General features: G+C 43.2%; 1 protein-coding gene and 1 pseudogene across 1 annotated transcript in view; one reads left to right on the forward strand and one right to left on the reverse strand.

The window, feature by feature from the left end:
* The first annotated feature begins 260 nt into the window (after positions 1–260).
* LOC128572453 (zinc finger protein 420-like) overlaps positions 261–20,092 on the forward strand; it is a 48,462-nt gene continuing 28,630 nt past the window's right edge. Inside the window, exons 1-3 of the mRNA XM_053572515.1 lie at positions 261–355; positions 3,273–3,333; positions 16,838–16,964. Of these exons, the coding sequence (XP_053428490.1) occupies positions 261–355; positions 3,273–3,333; positions 16,838–16,964 (283 nt within the window). The remainder of the gene's footprint in view (positions 356–3,272; positions 3,334–16,837; positions 16,965–20,092) is intronic.
* Positions 8,178–11,577, reverse strand: LOC128572390 (apoptosis-stimulating of p53 protein 1-like; annotated as a pseudogene).

The following is a 20,092-nucleotide window of genomic DNA, read 5'->3' on the forward strand; positions in this document are numbered from 1 at the left end:
GGGCGCCAGCCACGTCAAGGGTTCGAAACCCGCCTGGGCCAGGTAAACAACGACAACTTCAACAAAACATAGCTGGACATTGTGGCTGATGCCTGTAGTGCCAGCTGCTTGGGAGGCTGAGGCAAGAGAATCGCTTAAGGCACTCTACCGAGGGCGACATAGTGAGACTCTGTCTCAAAAAAAAAAGGACTGACTGGGTGGGGTGCAGAGCTTTAAAGCCTTCAGCCAGTTCTTCCATCAGGTCTCCTGTCACTCAAAACATGAGGAGGCGGGACCTGGAGTGCCGTCCAATCGAGGCCGCTGGGGTGGGGCTTGTCTGCGCTGCAGCGAATCCGGAAGGACAGGGCTGCTTCCGGTATGTGTGTGGGTCTTTTCCCTTCATGTCCGCCTGTTGCTTCTGAGGACTGTCTTCACCACTCCTTTCTCTTCAGCTCAGAGGAGGTCTGGGTGGTTCTGCTGCAGCCCCTGTCACCCTGTGACCAGCAGGTACTGGGATATTGGTCAGGTAGATGTTGGGAGGCCTGAAATCAGGAAATGGCCGGTTGCGGCTGCGTGACCGGAGATGGGGAAGGAGCCGGTGGGAACCCTCCAGAACTGGCTGTAGCGGACCTAGGCCTGCCCTGTCGTCAGGTTTGGGGTTAGTGGACCTCATTCTACGCTGACCAGTGGTGAAGGTCGGCCTTCGGTCCCCTCTTCCCTTGGTGGGACTGGGCTGGCATGTGGGACTGGGGCAGCCTGCCCTGTCCCTGCAGGGTGACTTTGACCGCGGCCGGGAGCCCTGTCTGTGCAGCCTTGTGCTGGAGACCTGTGTCTCCCTCGGGTTGTGCGGTGATGACGGGAGGGTCTCGACTTGGTGTGCGAGTTGGTGCGTGGTCCGTGGGGTCCCCGGTCCTTCTTTTCTCTTGTTAAAAGCTGTACGTAGGCATCATGAAAACATTACAGCATTTATTTGGGCAAGTAGCAACTTGTGAATCAGAGCTATACTTTGTTATTTGTGGGTCTCCCAGAAGGGCTTGAAAAGGCTTTTAGAAGGCACATGAGAAAATCAATTATTGACTGGTTACAGTTCTGTAATCACATTATTTGGAATATCAGGGTGGCTATTTTCTTTTCTCTTTTTTTTTTTTTGACTTTTAGAAAGAATTTTATTTACAGAAAACTCACAGAACGTTAACAAAATGTTTGCGGACACAATTTTGTTGGTAATGATGAACAGAATCAAGAGCGAATTCATAATTATATATTGTTGTGCCCAGATCTCGAAATCCCCCACAAAGACCACCAAGGAGCCAAGTCCGATGCAAAAGCAAAAAAGCCTTTTATTGCAAGCTCTTCCGCCGGGGGCTCCGCTGCAACAGATCCGAGCCAGGAGCCCTGAGCTCTGGAACAGGGGACTTTTATAATGCGGCGCTAGGCGGGGTGTATACAACTTGATCCAGAGGGCAGTGTCTGATTGGGGGATAGCTGTCTCATGATTTCTGGGCTTACTGGAAAGTGAAACTTATAAAACAAAATGGCGGGGGAACCGGAACTTAATACCTAATATAGCAATATTCCGGCCTAAGATAGCTTTGGTCTGGTTCTCTCAATATAATACAAATTAGATTATTTTCATACTAGTTTTATCCATTTTTTATAGCCCAATTTTTTGCAAATCTAGAAATAAGGCAGTACATATGAAACAAATTTGCTAAATATTTTAAAATTATGCCAACTTCTCCATGAGATATTATTTCCATTTTAAAACTAACTTCAAGGTAAATGACTTTCCACTCAAGGTGGCTATTTTCTGATTATGTAACCAGAGTTTAATGGTGTTGATGGTTGGTTAGACCTAGATTTTGTTTTTAAGGCAGTTATTTACAGAAAAATGCATTTGTGTTAATACTGGTATCATTAGGTAGTAACCTAGGGCACTAGTGTTAGTTCAGTCTGATTGTCTTTTTTTTTTTTTTTTTTTCTCCAGATTAATTTATTTAGAAATACAACACAGGCATTCAAAATTGGTTGAGGAATAAGGTGAATTGTTATATTCCATTTACTTTAATAAATAGTTTTAAAGATGCAAATGTGATTGTCTTGTTATTTGAACTTCGATCATTCCAATTTGTGGAGCGTTGGAGTATTGACATCTTAGCTATACTACATGTTGTTCTACTTGAACATTAGATAGCTTTCCATTTATTAAGTTCTTTGATTTCTTTAATCAAAAATTAGTAAAAATCAGTGTTGACCAGGAGTGGAGGCTCATACCTTTAATCCTAGCACTCTGGGTCTGGGAGGTGGAGGCTGGTGGATTGCTTGAGCTCAGGAGTTCAAGGCGAGTCTGAGCAAGAGTGAGACCCAGTCTCTACTAAAAATAGACATTAAAAAAGTAGCTGGATGTTGTGACAGGTGCTTGTAGTCCCAGCTACTTGGGAGGCTCAGGCAAGAGGATTGGGCACACCCAAGATTCTGAGTTTGCTGTGAGTTATGACAACATAGCGCTGTACCCAGGGTGACTGTGAGACTCTGTCACAACCCCTCCTTACCCCCCCCTCCCCCAAAAAAACCCAACAAAAAACTAGTGGAAAAGCTTGGCACTTATTTTGTTAAGTTTATTTCTAAATGTTTCTTTTTATGTTATAACAAGTGGAACTCATTGGTAGTATGTAAAAGTACAATTGATTTTTTTTGTGTTTGTCTTGAACCTTGTCACTGCTGAGCTCATATTTGTTCTGCTGAGTTGTACTGAATTTCTTACAAACTTACACATGCAAGTTTATGTCATCTTTGATTAAAAATATAATTCAAGATTGAGTGCGGTGGTTCATGCCTGTAATCCTAGCACTTTGGGAGGCCTAGTTGGGTGGATTGCTTGAGCTCACAGGTTCCAGACCACCCTGAGCCAGAGCAAAACCTCATCTCTACAAAAAATACAAAAAACACAAAAAACTGAGGCAAGAGGATCACTTGAGCCCAAAAGTTGGAGGTTACTCTGAGCTATGATGTTGCCATGGCACACTACCAGGGGGACAGCTTGAGACTCTGCCTCAAAAAAAAAAAAAAAAAATAGCCAGTTGTTGTGGCGGGTGCCTGTAGTCCCAACTACTTGGGAGGCTGAGGGAAGAGAATCGCTTAAGCCCAAGAGTTTGAGGTTGCTGTGCACTGTGATGCCATGGCACTCTAATGAGGGTGACAGTGAAACTCTGTCTTAAAAAAAAAATACAATTCAACTTCTTTTTTTCTTCTTTGGAATATTTAATTAATTTATTTTTATGTGATTTCATTAGGTGGGGAATTGTCTGTTCTCAGATTCTGGTGTCAAGAATGACCAGCCTTACTGAAAGCAAGGTAAGCAAGAAAGGAGATTTACTGGGGAAGAGCCAGATAGGTTTATAGAACAAGAGCAGGGTACCCTCACCACAAACAAGGAATGATTGGTCTTATGTTGGGTGTAACAAGAGGCCTGAGGTACAATGTGGGGTGTTTTTTTGTAGTGTTTGGAATGGCTCCTTCTTCTAGTTTAGATAGCATCACTAAATAAAGATATTACTTTGCTGGATGGTTACGTACATGATAATTACCCTTCTGTTACTCGAGGTGACTTTGCTAATCCTATTGTGCACTTTTCTGCCACATCTCTCCCTGGTGTGGCAGTTGCTTGAGGCAGAATCAAAATGGGGCAGCACCTAGACTGGTTGCCCACTTTTATCCTTCTTCCCAGGTAGGGACAATGTGTTTAGGGAGCACCAGGCAGGGAGCCCACCTCATCCCTAGTAAAGCCTGAATATCCCTCACTATATCTAATAATTTTTTTGGGGGGGGGGGCCTGGGCTGGGGCTTGAACCCAACACCTCCGGCATATGAGGTCAGCGCCCTACTCCTTTGAGCCACAGGCGCTGCCCTTTTTTTTTTTTTGAGACAGAACCTCCAGCTGTTGCCCTGGTTAGAGTGCTATGGCATCATAGCTCACAGCAACCTCAAACTCCTAGGCTCAAGCGAGTCTCCTATCTCTGCCTCCCAAGTAGCTGGGACTACAGGCGCCCGCCACAACGCCGGGCTATTTTTTGGTTGCAGCCATCGTTGTTTGGCGGGCCTGGGCTGGATTCAAACCCGCCAGCTCAGGTGTATGTGGCTGGCACCTTAGCCGCTTGAGCCACAGGCGCCGAGCCTATATCTAATAATTTTTGTGAAGAATATTTTTAGTCCTATGATGAATAGGATTTTGTTCCCAAACTTCAAAGACCAGTCCTTTTTAATGATGTTACCTGTAGGTTTTTATATTGTCCCTTTCCCAGGTTTAAAAAGGTTTCTTTGTGTTAGTAGTTTGCTGGAAGTTGAATCATAAATAGGTGTTGGATTTGACAAATACTCTTCAGTGTCTATTAGAATTATTTTTTTTGTTCTTTATTCTGGGTTTGTATATTGCACTGATTGATTTTTGAAGGTTAAGTCAATGTTGCATCTGTGAATTAATCCAATTTGGTAATGATACACCAAAAATTCTTTTACATGGCTAGATTAAATTTGCTAAGGTTTTTTTTTGGTGGCTTTTGTCTAAATATTCACCCTGGATATTATTCCATTGTCTTCTTTATTTTTCTTTTATCTTTTGACACAGAGCCTAACTTTGTTGCCCTTGGTAGAGTGCCGTGGTGTCATAGCTCATAGCATTTTCAAACTCTTGGACTCAGGTGATCCTCTTGCCTCAGCCTCCCAAGTAGGGGGCACTGCAAGCACCTGCCAGAATGCCTGGATATTTTTAGAGATGGAGTGTCACTTTTGCTCAAGCTGGTCTCCCTGAACTCAGGCAATCCACCAGCCTTGACCTTCTAGAGTGCTAGGATTATAGACGTGAGCCACTGCACCTGGCCTTCCATAGTCTTCTTTACTTGAATGTTTTTATCTGGCTTTAGTATCAGTGTAATAGAATTCTTATAGAATGAGTTGGAAGGCATTGCCAGTAATGTTCTTCTATCATTTGGAGAGTTTTCTGAAGAGTTGGTATTCATTCTTCACTAAATATTTTTTTTTTTTTTTTGTAGAGACAGAGTCTCACCTTACCGCCCTTGGTAGAGTGCCGTGGTGTCACACAGCTCACAGCAACCTCCAAATCCTTGGGCTTAGGCGATTCTCTTGCCTCAGTCTCCCGAGTAGCTGGGACTACAGGTGCCCGCCACAATGCCCAGCTAGTTTTTTTGTTGCAGTTTGGCCGGGGCTGGGTTTGAACCCGCCACCCTCGGCATATGGGGCCGGCGCCCTACCCGCTGAGCCACAGGCGCCGCCCATTCTTCACTAAATATTTAGTAGAATTTCCCAGTTATGAAATGTGGCTCTAGCCTTATCTCTGTGGATAGATTTTTAATTAATTTTATCATTTTACATGTTGTATGTCTATATTTTAGTTTTTTTTCTTTTTCTTTTTTACACAGAGTCTCACTGAGTTGCCCTTGGTAGAGTGCTGTGGCATCACAGCTCACAGCAACCTCAAACTCTTGGGCTTACATAATTCTCTTGCCTCAGCCTCCCAAGTAGCTGGGCCTATAGGTGCCTGCCACAACACCTGGCTATTTTTTTGTTGCAGTTGTCATTGTTGTTGAGCAGGCCTGGACCAGGTTCAAACCCACCTGCCTCAGTGTATGTAGGCGGCACCCTAATCACTGAGCTACGGGCCCCAAGCCTATATACTTTACTTTTTGAATTAACTTTGATAATTTTTTTCCTATCTAAATATTCATTTCAAATTTGTAGTATTCTGTGTTTCTAAGTTTTTCTAAATAGTTATCACTGAAAGTTCAGGCAGTAAAATGTACAAGGAGCCTTTGGTTTAATCTATGAATGATCTTTAAAATTATTTTTGTTATAGGATGAAACATATAACTATAATTGCTCTACTTACTATTTATATTAGCAAAATGTGTTATTTATTTTTTTGAATCAGAGTTTCACTACGTGGCCCTCGGTAGAGTGCCTTGGCATCATAGCTCACAGCAACCTCAAACTCTTGGGCTTAAGTGATTCTCTTGCCTCAGCCTTCCAAGTAGCTGGGACTACAGGCACCTATCACAACACCCGGCTATTTTTTGGTTGTAGTTGTCATTGTTGCTTAGCAGGCATGGGCTGGGTTTGAACCCGCCACCCTAGGTGTATGTGGCTGGCGCCCTGCTGACTGAGCTACAGGTGCCGCCAAAATGTGTTATTTAACCTAAAAAAAATAGTGGTACTTGCCATTTTATCGAGAGAACATACTGAGCCTTCCTCTTAATTTTCATCAATATTTAGATAGGACAATAAAATAAATTTTAATAAGAACATATGCTTAATAATGAATAGTATGGTCAAATGGAAATTTGGTAATCAGAGTGGTAAATGATTATTTTGTCCATATACTGTTTTTACCAGATGAAGAGGGGCCAGCTGCCTGTTACTGTCAGCCAATATGCAGAGACAGGTTTTTAGGTCCTAGAAACTTTGTCAGAATGCCAGCGATCCTGGAGAACAGTGAGAGTAGCTTCTCAATTCTGGTCTGCCTCAGTTACAATTCTTATATTTTATACAATATAAGATATACATTACAATTCTTATATAACTTTTACAATGAAATACAAGGAAACCAATCTAGAATGTTCATTTGATAGGAAATAACGTCAGTGTGGTCTCTATTCTAACAGTGCAAAATGTTTAAACAACAGAAAAGTGATTTTCACTTTAGCAAAATAATGTAAGAGTATCATCAGGGAAAATGTCATATCATCAAAGTAACCTTTACCAATAGCACAATACCTATTGTCTATGTGTGACTGCCCTCTTAGAGTCTTCTGAGGTAACCATCCTCATGATCATAGTGGAACCTTAAGTAGATGATTATAGGGGAAGGGCATGTGTGGGGAATGTAAAGTCAGCAGACTACATTCACTATACTGCTTTAGCTTAGCATCTCAGACTATCTTGTGGGCTGCTTTTCTGGCCTCACTGTGTTAGTATTCTAAGTCATATATATATATAGACTTCCTAAGAGTTTATAATAAGTACAATATTATTATAATATAATATTCTAAGTCATATATATATAGACTTCCTAAGAGTTTATAATAAGTACAATATGATTTATAGAGAAAGTTATGCTACATCGACATATTTATAATAACATTAGGTGACACTAAAGCCATTATAGAGGTAAAATGTTTTGGTATGTAATATATAAATGAACAAAAAATGTTAAACAGTTTTCTTAGAAAATCTGACTGATTGGCAGTGCCTGTTGCTCAGTGAGTAGGGCACTGGCCACATACACCCACGCTGGCGGGTTTGGTGGAGGGGGGTGGATTGCTTTAGTTGGGGAGTTTGAGGTTGCTATAAGCCATGAATGAAAGATAAAAAACTAATAAATTATACATCGACCAAAAAACCAATAAATTATACATTTCTAAAAATAACCATAAGTAAATTCATGAATTCAGGATTTGTGTCAAAAGAGAGAAAAACTACTTAACAATAAAAAGAATAGTGAAATTGGCCGGGGAATGTGGCTCACCCCTGTAATACTAGCACTCTGGGAGGCCGAGGCAGGTGGATTTTCTGAGCTCAGAAGTTCGAGACCATCATGAGTCAGAGTGAGACCCGGATAAAAATTGCTGCACGTGGCGGGTGCCCATAGTCACAGCTACTTGGGAGGCTGAGACAAGAGAATCACTTGAGCCCAAGAGTTCGAGGTTACTGTTAGCTATGAAGCTGTGACACTCTACCCAAGGTGACAAAGTGAGACTGTCTCAAAAAGAAAAAAAAAGTGAAATTGCGTAACACCAAGAGAAGTGAAAAAATTAGAAACAGTGAGATAGATAATCTACAAAAGTGAAAGCAAAATTTCCAAAACTTTAACAGAAATCAGAGAAATCAAAGAAATAAAGGTTTGGAGACATCCAAAAAACACATAGACTATTTTTTTTGTTAGTTTTGAAAGCTGGGTATTTATTTGGGTTTCCAGTAATTGGCAAAGTTCAGTCCTCTTGGAGGTAACCTCTCCCAGTTACAGGCAAACTGGAAAAAGGGCCTCACCCAGAACTGCAGGGATTCACATTGTGGATGCCATCTGCTAAAGTGAGCACCATTAAAACCGTTTCTAGCTTCGGCTTTCCTGGGGACTCAGAATAATCTCTTCAGTGGCTGGCAAGACATTGCAGTGCTCAAAGGGAAGCTCAGGCAAGTGTTCACTGTCAGGGTTTGATCCGTGGATACAACCCCAGCAGGTTTTTGGGCACGTAGCCCTCCCGGTCACCGAGGCGAGCCCACCACCAGTCGGTCTCACTTTCATCCTTGCGCCTCAGGATGGTAAGGGCATCCCCTTCATGGAAGGACAGCTCGTCACTATTCTGGGGCTCATAGTCCCACAAAGCATACACCACGCCTTTTTTCGTCACACCCAGCTTCTCTTGCACTCCATACAGAAACTATGAGCACTGAATATAGCCTTCCTCCATCTCTTCACACTTGTCTGTAGCAGTTTCAATGTCTCTGATGGTTGAGGCAAAAATGGCAGCGTCACTCTCTACCAGCTGTTTGAAGAGGTGAACACTGTTACAGGAAGCAGCACAATGCAGCGGTGTCCATCCATCACTGTCAGCAGCATTCACTTTGACCCCGAAGTCTAGCAGGAACTTCATGATGTGATGGTGGTCAGCACAGACGGCATTGTGCAAAGGGGTGATCCCTTCATCATTGGGCTTGCTGGGATCCTCCACCTCATGGATGACCCTTTGCACCAAGTCAACTCTCCCTCCAGAGAAGAACCTAGGAGCAGCGCCAGGGGGTTAAACTGGACCCTCAGGCCATGCTCTGTTCTCTCAGAATTGGGCTTCTTCAGGTTGGTCTCTTTGCTCGTGGAGGCTGCAGGAGGGTGTACAACAAGGGGAAGAGATGGTGGAGAAACATGCTCTTCCCCTGGCGATGGTGCCTTAGCCACAGGACTTGAGACCTGTTCTGTGGAAGGGACTGTGGCCACGTTGTTGTTATTATCCTCTGTAGGATAGTTTGGTGAGTGGTTTGGGGACAGATGAGTTCCTCTGGCTCAGGGGAAGGTAACTTATTGTCATTGGCATCTGATGAAGGGGCAGGCTCATCAAGAGAGTGGGGCAGTGGGCTGCAGAGGGGTGGGCTCTTCCAGGTTTCCATTGGCATTGGTATTTCCTTTGTCCACATCGGTCAAGGTGCCTATGAAGTCCTGTGAGGGGCTGGGCTGATAGAAAGGGGTGCCCTCCATGCCACCAGCCAGGGTATTGAAGCGCTGGTACAGCAGCTTCTGGATGTTAGGCCCACCAGGGCCCTCAGGCTCTGTGATGGAGCTACGCTTCTTCAGGGGCAGGGGTGCACTGGCCAGCTTCCTGCGGAGGGCCTCCAGGTCAGCGTCGCTCTGGTAGCACAGTGGAGAGTGCATGATGGGTGTGAGCTTGGTGGGGCTGAGCAGCCGTGGCAGGCTCTCCACAGTGCTGCCATCTGTAGGTGGGGCATGGCCATCCTGCTCGGCCTCTTTGTCAGCACATTCTAAAGACTGCTGAGGCTGCGACGTGCTTGTGGACAGGGACCCATGAAGAAATGGTAATGGTGATGGAGATGTTGAACCCAACGGTAAAACGGGTTTACCATATACTGCTTTAACTGATTTATTCAAGGTGCTATGCACCAGTGGCTGGTAATTCTTAGGTGGTGTGGCCTGTTGGAGGTACACAGAGTATATGGAGCTTGAATTTACTGTCTGAGGGCCTTTCCTAGGGGACTGTGGCCTTGACCCTTTATCAGCCAGAAAGGGCCTAATGGCCACTGTCAGTGGGAGTTAAGGTTTGCCGTCTCCAGCTGGAAATGCAGGTGGCCCCACTGGCGGGTAGATAGGACTTGGTGGCACAGAAATCCTCTGCTGAATCTGTTGTAAGGAGCCTGGCTGAGGTGCGCTGGCTGCCGAGGGCAGTGGAGTGGGCTTTTGGTGACTTGGCAGGCCTGCACCAGGTCTGGGCAAGCTTCCTTCTTTCTTCCGCTCTAGAGAACTTGTTGACCCTGGACCCAAAGGCGTAGGACTTGGATATGTCCCATAGCTTGGGGGAAGCTGCTTGCCCCCACTAGGGATGGGAGGTACTTTACCAATCTCAATGCCTGGCTTCTCCGTGGCTCCTAATGCTGAGAAGGGCAAAGGCTGGCTTGAGATGGTGCCTGGCCTGAGAGCTCCCTCCACACTCAGCTCCTTCCAGTCTGCACTGGCCATCTGTGTTAGTTTCACTGAAGAGCTAGAATTCTGTTTTAATGTTGGCCAGTTTTCATCATTAGCGGATTTGGATCTTCCATGGGTGGCATTTGAAGCAATAGTGAGAGACTGGGGCTTTATGGGGTCTCCTGGGACAGGATAATTTCCGGTACTAGGAACCTTGCATGTAAGGCCCCACAGCAGCGACCCTGCCAGATGTGCTCAGGGGTGACTGTGGTGACGATGTGCCATTCACACGGTTCAGCTGGATCTTTTTCCCATAAAGACGTTCACAGAGCTCACTGATTCGCTTGTCCATCATAGCCACTTCCATGTTCCGTTTATTTAGGAGTTCCTTCTGCTGCTGGAGTTTTGAATTCTGTTCTTGCTTAAGGTGGTTACGAATCTGTAGCTCTTGGTATAGTCTTTTTAGCTCCACGGCTGCTGGTCCTGTCAACTTGCCATTGTAAGACTGGAACCCATTCAGTTTTCCTTTTTTTAAATCTTCCAACTGCTGTCTCAGCTGATCCACTCTTAAAATTGCAGTCTGCACTTCCTGCTTCTTCTGGAACATGGCACTGAACCGCTCTATTTACTTCCTGCTGCTTCACCTGGAACATGGCACTGAACTGCTCTATTTTAGCACACAGATTGCCATTCATGATTTTGCTGTAGTCAACTTGTCCTCTCATGGCACAGATTTTCTTCAGCTTTTTTTCCTGGGCTTCAACTTGTTCTTTCAATTTCTGAAGCTTTCCATTTTCAGAAATAGATTGCTCCTGACAGCACTCCTGTTGCTTTAGAAAATGTAAACGCTGTTCCTTGGCAACCAACATCTGTTGCTGATTTTCAATTTGTTGTTGCTGCCTAGCTGCCATATCTTGGAGTTCTGACAGGGTGAGTTCAACAGGTGGATTCCCAACCCCATTTTCAGTGCGTTTTTCTCCAGGTACATTTATAATATTTCTCTGAGTTCGTTGCTCTTGGGTCTGATGGCCAACTTGCTCATTGCTATTTGTTGGTGAGTCCTCATGTGGAAGGAAAAATTTCACTTCTTCCCTGTGTGGCCCCCACTTCTGCAGATGTTCATACATCATGTGATCAAAGGGTATGGGGCGCTCATTTCCCCTCCACACTTAAGCTAAATGGCAACTGCCTTCTCCAGGTTCCTTGCAAAATTCTACAACATCTTGACAGGTTGTTTCTGGTGTTATAGGAACTTCTGTTAAAATCTGTTCGTTGTTGCTTAAGAGAACGGTTAATATCATCTACGGTCCCAGCTACTGGGAAGGATGCAGTATAAGGATTAATCCAGCCAGGGCAACATAGGAAGACCCCTTATCGGCATCATCACGGCGTGGGTCCGCGGCGCCCTGGATTGCCTGACAGGACATTTGGTGCCGCTCCAGCCGCCCTCACAGGTTGCGTGCCCACCGCGGCACTCTTCGGCCTGGCTGTGGCCAGGCGGCGGCTGCTGCGGGCTGCGGAGCGCTGCGGAGCTTTCGCTGGCTCTGTCATGGCCGCCCACGCGCTGCGACGCTGTGACACGTAGACTATTAAAAGTAAAATTCTGTATATTTTTATTGAATCGGATAGCACATTCTTTGATAATTTAATAATTTAACCTTTGAAAAAATAATCACTTTCAGAAAAAAGTATTTATAGCTGTTTTTCAAATTGATGGGACTTCCATTGCATATTTTGCAGAATATTGGTTATTCTTTTATTAGAACCAGTAGGCACCAAAAGACTTAACAGCTGCATAGATTTTGACCATTATACCCTGGATGCTCAGGACGACTTGATTGTACATTTATAGCAGGTACAGTAGACTGTATGATTGAATTTACCCAGAACATGACTACAAAGAAACTCACCTTGGCTTGGCGCCTGTAGCTCAAGCGGCTAAGGCGCCAGCCACATACACCAGAGCTGGCAGGTTCATATCCAGCCTGGGCCTGCCAAACAATGACAACTACAACCAAAAAATAGCTGGGCATTGTGGCTGGCGCTGTAGTCCCAGCTACTTGGGAGGCTGAGGCAAGAGAATCGCTTAAGCCCAAGAGTTGGCTCTGTCTCGGAAAAAAAAAAAAGTAACAGCATCAGGAACATAATCTAGGAGGCCCTTTTTTCTGGGGAAACTCTTAGGGAGAGGGTAGAGCTGTGAAGGTGCCAGGAGCACTTCTGATGCCTGGACAAAATATCACTGTCTGGGTACGTGAGAACTATAACTCCTACATGGAAGACATCCCTGGATGTTGTCAGGGTGAATATCACATTGCTGATGATGTAGCTGGGGGGTGGGGTGGGGAGTGAGGAGTGTTTATTGAGAATCCAAAGATTGGTCTGGGTTCCAGTGGAAGAAGCTATGGTGTTGAAGCTCAGGTAGCTACTGCAGGACAGACTGAGGAACTATAAAAAGACAAAAACATGTAAAGTGTATTTTATATATATAAAGTGAGACTCTGTCACCCTCAGTAGAGTGCTTGATGTCATAGCTCACAGTAACCTCCAACTCTTAGGCTCAAGCAATCCTCTTGCCTCAATTATTCTATTTTATTTTTATTTATTTTTTTGGAAACAGAGTCTCATTATGTCACCCTCGGTAGAGTGCAGTGGCATCACAGATCACAGCAACCTCAAACTCTTGGGTTTTAAGTGATTCTCTTGCCTCAGCCTCAAGTAGCTGAGACTACAGGTGTTTGTTTTAGCTGGCCCGGGCAGGGTTCGAACCGGCCAGCGTGGGTGTATGTGGCTGGTACCCTACCCACTGAGTTATGGGCGCTACCCCGTGATTGGAGAGATTTAAAAATATATTTAGGTGGCATCTGTAGCTCAGTGGGTGGGGCACCAGCCACAGGCTGGCGGGTTCAGGCTGATTAAACAATAATGACAACTGCAACCAAAAAATAGCTGGGCGCCTGTAGTCCCAGCTACTTGGGAGGCTGAGGCAAGAGAATCACTTAAGCCCAAGAGTTTGAGTTTGCTATGAGCTGTGACACCAGATCACTCTACAGAGGGCAACATAATGAAACTCTGTCTCAAAAAAACAAAACAAACAAACAACAACAAAAAAAAAACTGCTCAGCAATCATGTGGTACCAGGTCTGGTGGTGAAAGCCTAGAACATGCTCAGGAGGCAAGTGGTGCAGCTGGAGTAGCCCATCATCACCCTGTTCATAGAGAAAGAAATGATTTAAATTTTAAGTCATTCTGAAAATTCAATGGTCCAAACAGACCTGGAAAAAAACAAAATCAGTACAGTGGACGGGGCACAGTGGCTAATGCCTGTAATCCTAGCACTCTGAGAGGCCAAGGCAGGTAGATTGCCTGAGCTCATGGTTTGGAGACCAGCCTGAGCCAGAGTGAGACCCAGCCTCTAAAAATAGCCAGACATTGTGGCAGGCACTTGGAGTCCTAGCTACTTGGGAGGCTGAGGCAAGAGAATCTCTTGAGCTCAAGAGTTTGAGGTTGCTGTGAGCTCTGACGGTATGGCACTCTATGGAGGGCAACAAAGTGAGACTCTTGTCTCAAAAAAAAAAAAGAAAAATCAGTACAGTGAGGAGCATCACTGTGTGTGGATGAAAGTCCAGTGACAGGTGATCAGGGCAATGGCTTCTCCCTGCTGTCTGGGAGTGTGAAAATATAAAAGAAGAGAAGGAAGGTGCTGGCTGAGATTCCAGTACCAGCATGAAAATCAAGGTCGTTTTCAATTGTAACTTAAGTGGTACACTCAACTGATGTCAGGGAGGAAACATTGGAGGCCTGGGCAGAAACTATCCAGCCATTGTTAATAGTATTTTTCATACTGCATGGCTGGATACTTTCTGCTTAGCCCTCATAGTTTCTATACTATGAAGAAAAATCAGTAAACTTCACATCATCAGCATTCTTTTTTTTTGTTGTTTTTGGCCGGGGCTGGGTTTGAACCCGCCACCTCCAGCATATGGGACCAGCGCCCTACTCCTTGAGCCACAGGCGCCGCCCAGCATTCTTTTTTTCAATTGTCAAAATTGTCACCCATTGCCATCATTTTTACTTTACCCATTTATTTTTTATAATCCTGACTAGCATACATAAATTATTCAAAATACAACCCACGTATTATTTTCTACCAAATATTACACACACACCTACCAGCAAATTCATAATCTTGCCTGTACACAGTGCTCACTACACTCCGATTAGACCAATGGCTTTCTCCCTTTAGAAAAATTTCTCTTCTACATTTTATGCTTTAATATTTAGTACCCAGAAGTGAGATAGCCATATAAGATTATTGTATTTGTAAATATGAAATGAACAAAATTTTATGCTAATAAGACTCAACAACAAATAATTGGCATAAATCCACTTGTGTCTTACACACCACTTCACTTTTACACTTTTTATTCTTTACCTTTCATGTTTATAGAAATCTGTTCTTATATTCTTCCCTATAATCTGAAAAGTCTTCCTGTCTTTGTATCTGCAGATTAGCAAAATTGATGTCGTCTGAAATTGTATTTTCTTTCTCTCATTTTTTTTTTTTTTTAGACAGTGATCTAGAGGGTCACCCTGGATAGAGTACTGTAGTATCATAGCTCACAGCAACCTATAACTCTTAAGCTCAAGTGATCTTCTTGCCTCAGTTTTTCTATTTTTGGTAGAGATGGAGTCTCACTTTTGCTCAAGCTGGTCTTGAACTTGTGAGCTCAAGCAACCCACCTGCCCCGGCTTCCTAGAGTGCTAGGATTATAGGCATCACCCCCTATTTTTAGTAGAGATGGGGTCTTGGGATGTCATTCTGGCTGAGCTCAAGGGATTGTCCTGCCTTGGCCTCCCAGAGTGCTAGGATTACAGGCATAAGCCACCATAACCTGACTAGTTTTTTTTTTTTTTTTTTTGCATTTTTTTAAAATTAAATCATAGCTGTATACATGAATACAATTGTGGGGTACAATGTGCTGGTTTTTTTTTTTTTTTGAGACGGAGCCTAAAGCTGTCACCCTGGGTAGAGTGCCTATGGCATCACAGTTCACAGCAACTTCCAACTCGCGGGCTTAAGTGATTCTCTTGCTTCAGTCTCCCAAGTAGCTGGGACTACAGGCTCCTGCCATAATGCCTGGCTATTTTTTGGTTGTAGCTGTCATTGTTGTTTGGCAGGCCCAGGCTGGATATGAACCTGCCAGCTCTGGTGTATGTGGCTGGTGCCTTAGCTGCTTGAGCTACAGGCATCTAGCCAATATGTTGGTTTTAAATACAGTTTGAAATACTTTCATCAAACTGGTTAACATAGCTTTCACTGCATTTTCTTAGATATTGTGTTAAGACATTTATATTCTACACTTAGTAGATTTAATATGTACCCTTATAAAATGTGCCATAGGTGTGGTCCCACCAGTGATCCTCCCTCCACCCTTCCTCCTCCCTTCCTCTTTGCTCCCCTCCCCTCTCCCTCCTCTTTCCCCTTTATCTTGGGCTGCAGTTGGGTTATAGCTTTCATAATAGAAGTGTGAGCGCGTATATGTTGGTTTCACAGTAGGGCTGAGTACATTGGATACTTTTTCTTCCATTCTTGAGATACTTTGCTAAGAAGAATATGCTCTAGCTCCATCCTTGTAAACATAAAAGAGGTAAAGTCTCCATTTTTTAAGGCTGCATAATATTCCATACACCACAATTTATTAATCCATTCATGGCTTGATGGGCACTTGGGCTTTTTCCATGACTTAGCAATTATGAATTGGGCTGCAATAAATATTCTGGTACAAATATCTTTGTTATAAAGTGATTTTTGGTTTTCTATATATATACCTAGTAAAGGAATTGCAGGATCGAATGGCAGGTCTATTTTTAGATCCCTAAGTGATCTCCAAACATCTTTCCAAAGGGAACGTATTAGTTTGCATTCCCACCAGCAGTGCGGAAGTTTTCCCTTTTCTCCACGTCCCCGCCAACATCTGTGGTTTGGGGATTTTGTGATGTGGGCTGATCTTACTGGAGTTAGATGGTATCTTAAAGTAGTTTTGATTTGCATTTCTCTGATAATTAAGGATGATGAGCATTTTTTCATGTGTCTATAGGCCATCCTCCTTTCTTCTTCAGAGGAGTTTCTCTTCAAGTCCCTTGCCCGCCCTAAGATGGGATCACTTGTTCTTTTCTTGCTAATATGTTTGAATTCTCTGTGGATTCTGGTTGGTCTGAGAATATTTTGAAGAGCTGGTTTAGTTAGGGAAAATTTCTTCAACGTGTGAATCTCATTAAAGTATTTGACTTTATCATAAATGAAACTCAGTTTAGCTGGGTTATGATTTTCTTACGTCTGGCTGCTTACAGGATTTTCTCTATCATTAACTTTGGTGAAGTTAATTACAGTGTGTCTAGGGGATGTCTTATTTGGATTGAGTCATAATGAGGTTCTAAAACTCTCTGCTACGTGAATTTCAGTATCTCTTGCCATTTTTGGAAAGTTTTCCTCTAAAATCTCTTGGAGTAGAGCATCTGTGCCTTTCAGAAGTCTCACCTTCAGGAATTTCAATAAAGTGAATTTTTGCTTTTTTGGAGTGGTCCCACAACTCTCTCAGTTGTGAGCTCTGCCATTGACCACATGGTCAACACTTATGTATTCACTTATTTCTATTTCAGGTACTGTTGGAACTCAGGGATGTGGCCATAGAATTCTCTCCAGAGGAGTGGAAATACCTGGACCCTGCTCAACAGAATTTGTATAGGGAAGTGATGTTAGAGAACTACAGCAACCTGGTCTTTCTGGGTGAGAATAATTGACCTCTGGAATATTTAATATACACAAAATATTTATTTCCTTTGTAGAATGTCTCTTGGGAGCTTGTGCTTTGTATGAATGAGTTTCAGATTCCTGCTTTCAGAAAAATAATTGAGGGTTGATGTAAAATAACCTTTATGCTTGAGCTTGATATTTCTCTTCTTTGTTGAGGTGACTTGCAAGTTAATGGTGATTCTAGAAATTCAGTGACATAAAATATTGTTGACTATATCTTAAAATTGAATTCCTTTTTATTTTTGATTCACTCATGTTTACAAATGAAGCATGGTGCCGGGTACGATGGCTCACGCCTGTAATCTTAGCATTCTGGGAGGCCGAGGTAGGCCGAGGACTGCTTGTGCTCATAGGTTCGAGACCAGCCTGAGCAAGAGTGAGACCCTGTCTCTACTAAAAATAGAAAAACTGAGGCAAGAGGATTGTTTGAGCCCAAGAGTTGGAGTTTGCTGTTAGCTAGGACACCACGGCATTCCATCCAGGGTGACACCTTGAGACTGTCTCAGAAAAAGAAAAAAAAGAAAAAACAGCATGGGATTCACAAATGTCAAATGTTTTCTAAATATTCTACAGGGGCTGTCAACTGTTACTTACTTTGATCTTTTCTATTGTCGTTCTAGCCTTTCTTTAATTTGTTTTTGCTCTAATCTTTATTATTCATTATGTGAACATGAGAATGATTTTGTTCTTCCTCTTTAAGTTCCTTAGGGATTAAAGTTAGTTTGTTTATTTAAGTTCTTTGCTTTTCTCTAAATGCCAAACCTTTACATAGTATAATAAACCTGTCTTAGTACTTTAGTTGCATGGCAGAAGTTTTACTTGTGGTTTTTATAATTTCATTTGTCTTAAAATACTTTTTTGGATTTCTTTGCTGACCCATTAGTTATATAGAGGCACGTTTTTTGTTTTGTTTTTTTGTAGAGACAGGGTCTCACTTTATGGCCCTCGGTAGAATGCCGTGGCCTCACACAGCTCACAGCAACCTCCAACTCCTGGGCTTAAGTGATTGTCTTGCCTCAGCCTCCTGAGTAGCTGGGACTACAGGCACCCGCCACAACGCCCGGCTATTTTTGGTTGCAGTTTGGCCAGGGCCGGGTTTGAACCCGTCACCCTCGGTATATGGGGCCGGCACCTTACTGACTGAGCCACAGGCGCCGCCCCTAGAGGCATGTTTTTACTGTCCAGATCTGAGGATGGAAAGCTCAGTAAGTATTCCTTGTATGAGAAAAGACTTTCTCTAGGTCAAGGCTGGAATATAGAAGTATATGCTTTATTTAATCTTCTAGTGTAAAAAAGAGGATATGAAAGAGTGAAAGAAACTAGGGGAAATGAAAGCACATGTAGTAAGGATAAGATAGAGTCTGCAAGGCTAGTGCAGACATGACATGGCTGGTCTGGTTGGCTTAGGTCCTGCCTGACCTTTACCTCCTGTCTTTTCATTTTGTTTTGAAAATTTAGCTCTACCCTAAAGATGCCTATTTTTTTTTGAGACAGAGTCTCACTATGTCGTCTTTGATAGAGTGCTGTAGCGTCACAGCTCACAGCAACCTTAGACTCTTGGGCTTAAGCAATTCTCTTGCTTCAGCCTCCCAGGTAGCTGGGCCTACAGGTGCCTGCCACAATGCCCAGCTATTTTTTTTGTTTTTGCAGCTGTCATTGTTGTCTAGATGGCCGTGTTCGAACCTGCCACCCTTGGCCTATGTGGCTGGCACCATAACCACTGTGCTGTGAGCGCCAAGCCTGATTTCTAGTTTCATACTATACCACTGTGATCAGAAAGAAAAACTTGATATAAAAAATTGGAAAGTTTTTTTTGTGTGTCCCAATGTATGTTCTATCTTGGAGAATACTCCATGTGTTCCTGAGAAGAATACGTATTCTGATACTGTTGGATGGAATGTTACTATATATGTCTGTTAGGGCCACTTGATTTTATGAGTGCACTCTTTTATTTTAAGACAGAGTCTCACTATGTCTCTCTTGGTAGAGTGCTGTCACGTCACAGCTCACAGCAACCTCAAACTCTTGGGCTTAAGCGATTCTCTTGCCTCAGCCTCCCAAGTAGCTGGGATTATAGGCACCCGCCACAACGCCTGGCTATTTTTTGTTGCAGTTGTCATTGTTTAGCTGGCCCAGGCCCGTTTTGAACCCGTCAGTCTCGGTGTATGTGGCTGGTGCCGTAACCACTGTGCTATGGCACTGAGCCTATGAGTACACTCTTTATTAGTTTTCCATATGAATGTTTTTAGTAGGGTAGTAAAATCTCCTTTTATTATTATGTTTTTATTTCTCCCTACAGTTCTGTTAATGTTCACTTTATGTATTTAGAAACTTCAGTGTTGCATGCATGTATATGTTTAATTGTATATCCTCTTCACAAATAAACTTCTTGCTATTGTATAGTGAACTACTAATTTTTGTTAGATTTTGTCTAAAAGCCTAGTTTGTTAAATATAAGTATAACCACCCCTACTCTTTTTTCTTCATAATTTCTATGGAACCTTCTTTTCCGTTCTTTCACTCTTACGCCATTCATTCTTATATCATAAGTGAGTCTATTGTGAGCAGCATTTTATTGTATTTAAGTTTTTTGAAAAATTTATCTACTCTGTTTTATCCCATTTTCTGCTACTATTACAGAATACCACAGACTGGGTAACTTAGGAAGAATTAAAGTTCATTTGGCTCATAATTCTGGCTGCTGGGCAGGCCAAATGCATGATATTGGCATCTGATGAAGGCCTTTTAGTTGCAACATAAGATTCATAAGAACTCAAGGAGAGGGAGAGTGTGCACTATACAGAGATGCCTCACCAACAGACCTATGCTCATGATGACTAACGCACTTTTATGATTTAAAAAAAAAAGTCTTTCATTTGAGAGCCCCAAATAGGGAGGTGGGGGGTGGTGGGTAGAGAGAGGGGGATCGGTGGGATCACACCTGTGGTGCATCTTACAGGGGTATTTGCGAAACTTGGTAAATGTAGAATGTAAATGTTTTGGCACAGTAACTGAGATAACGCCGGAAAGACTATGTTAACCATTGTGATAAAAATGTGTCAAATGGTCTATGAAGCGAGTGTATGATGCCCCATGATCGT

The sequence above is a fragment of the Nycticebus coucang genome, chromosome 20 (assembly GCF_027406575.1).
Source record: "Nycticebus coucang isolate mNycCou1 chromosome 20, mNycCou1.pri, whole genome shotgun sequence".
Taxonomy (NCBI): Eukaryota; Metazoa; Chordata; class Mammalia; order Primates; family Lorisidae; genus Nycticebus; species Nycticebus coucang.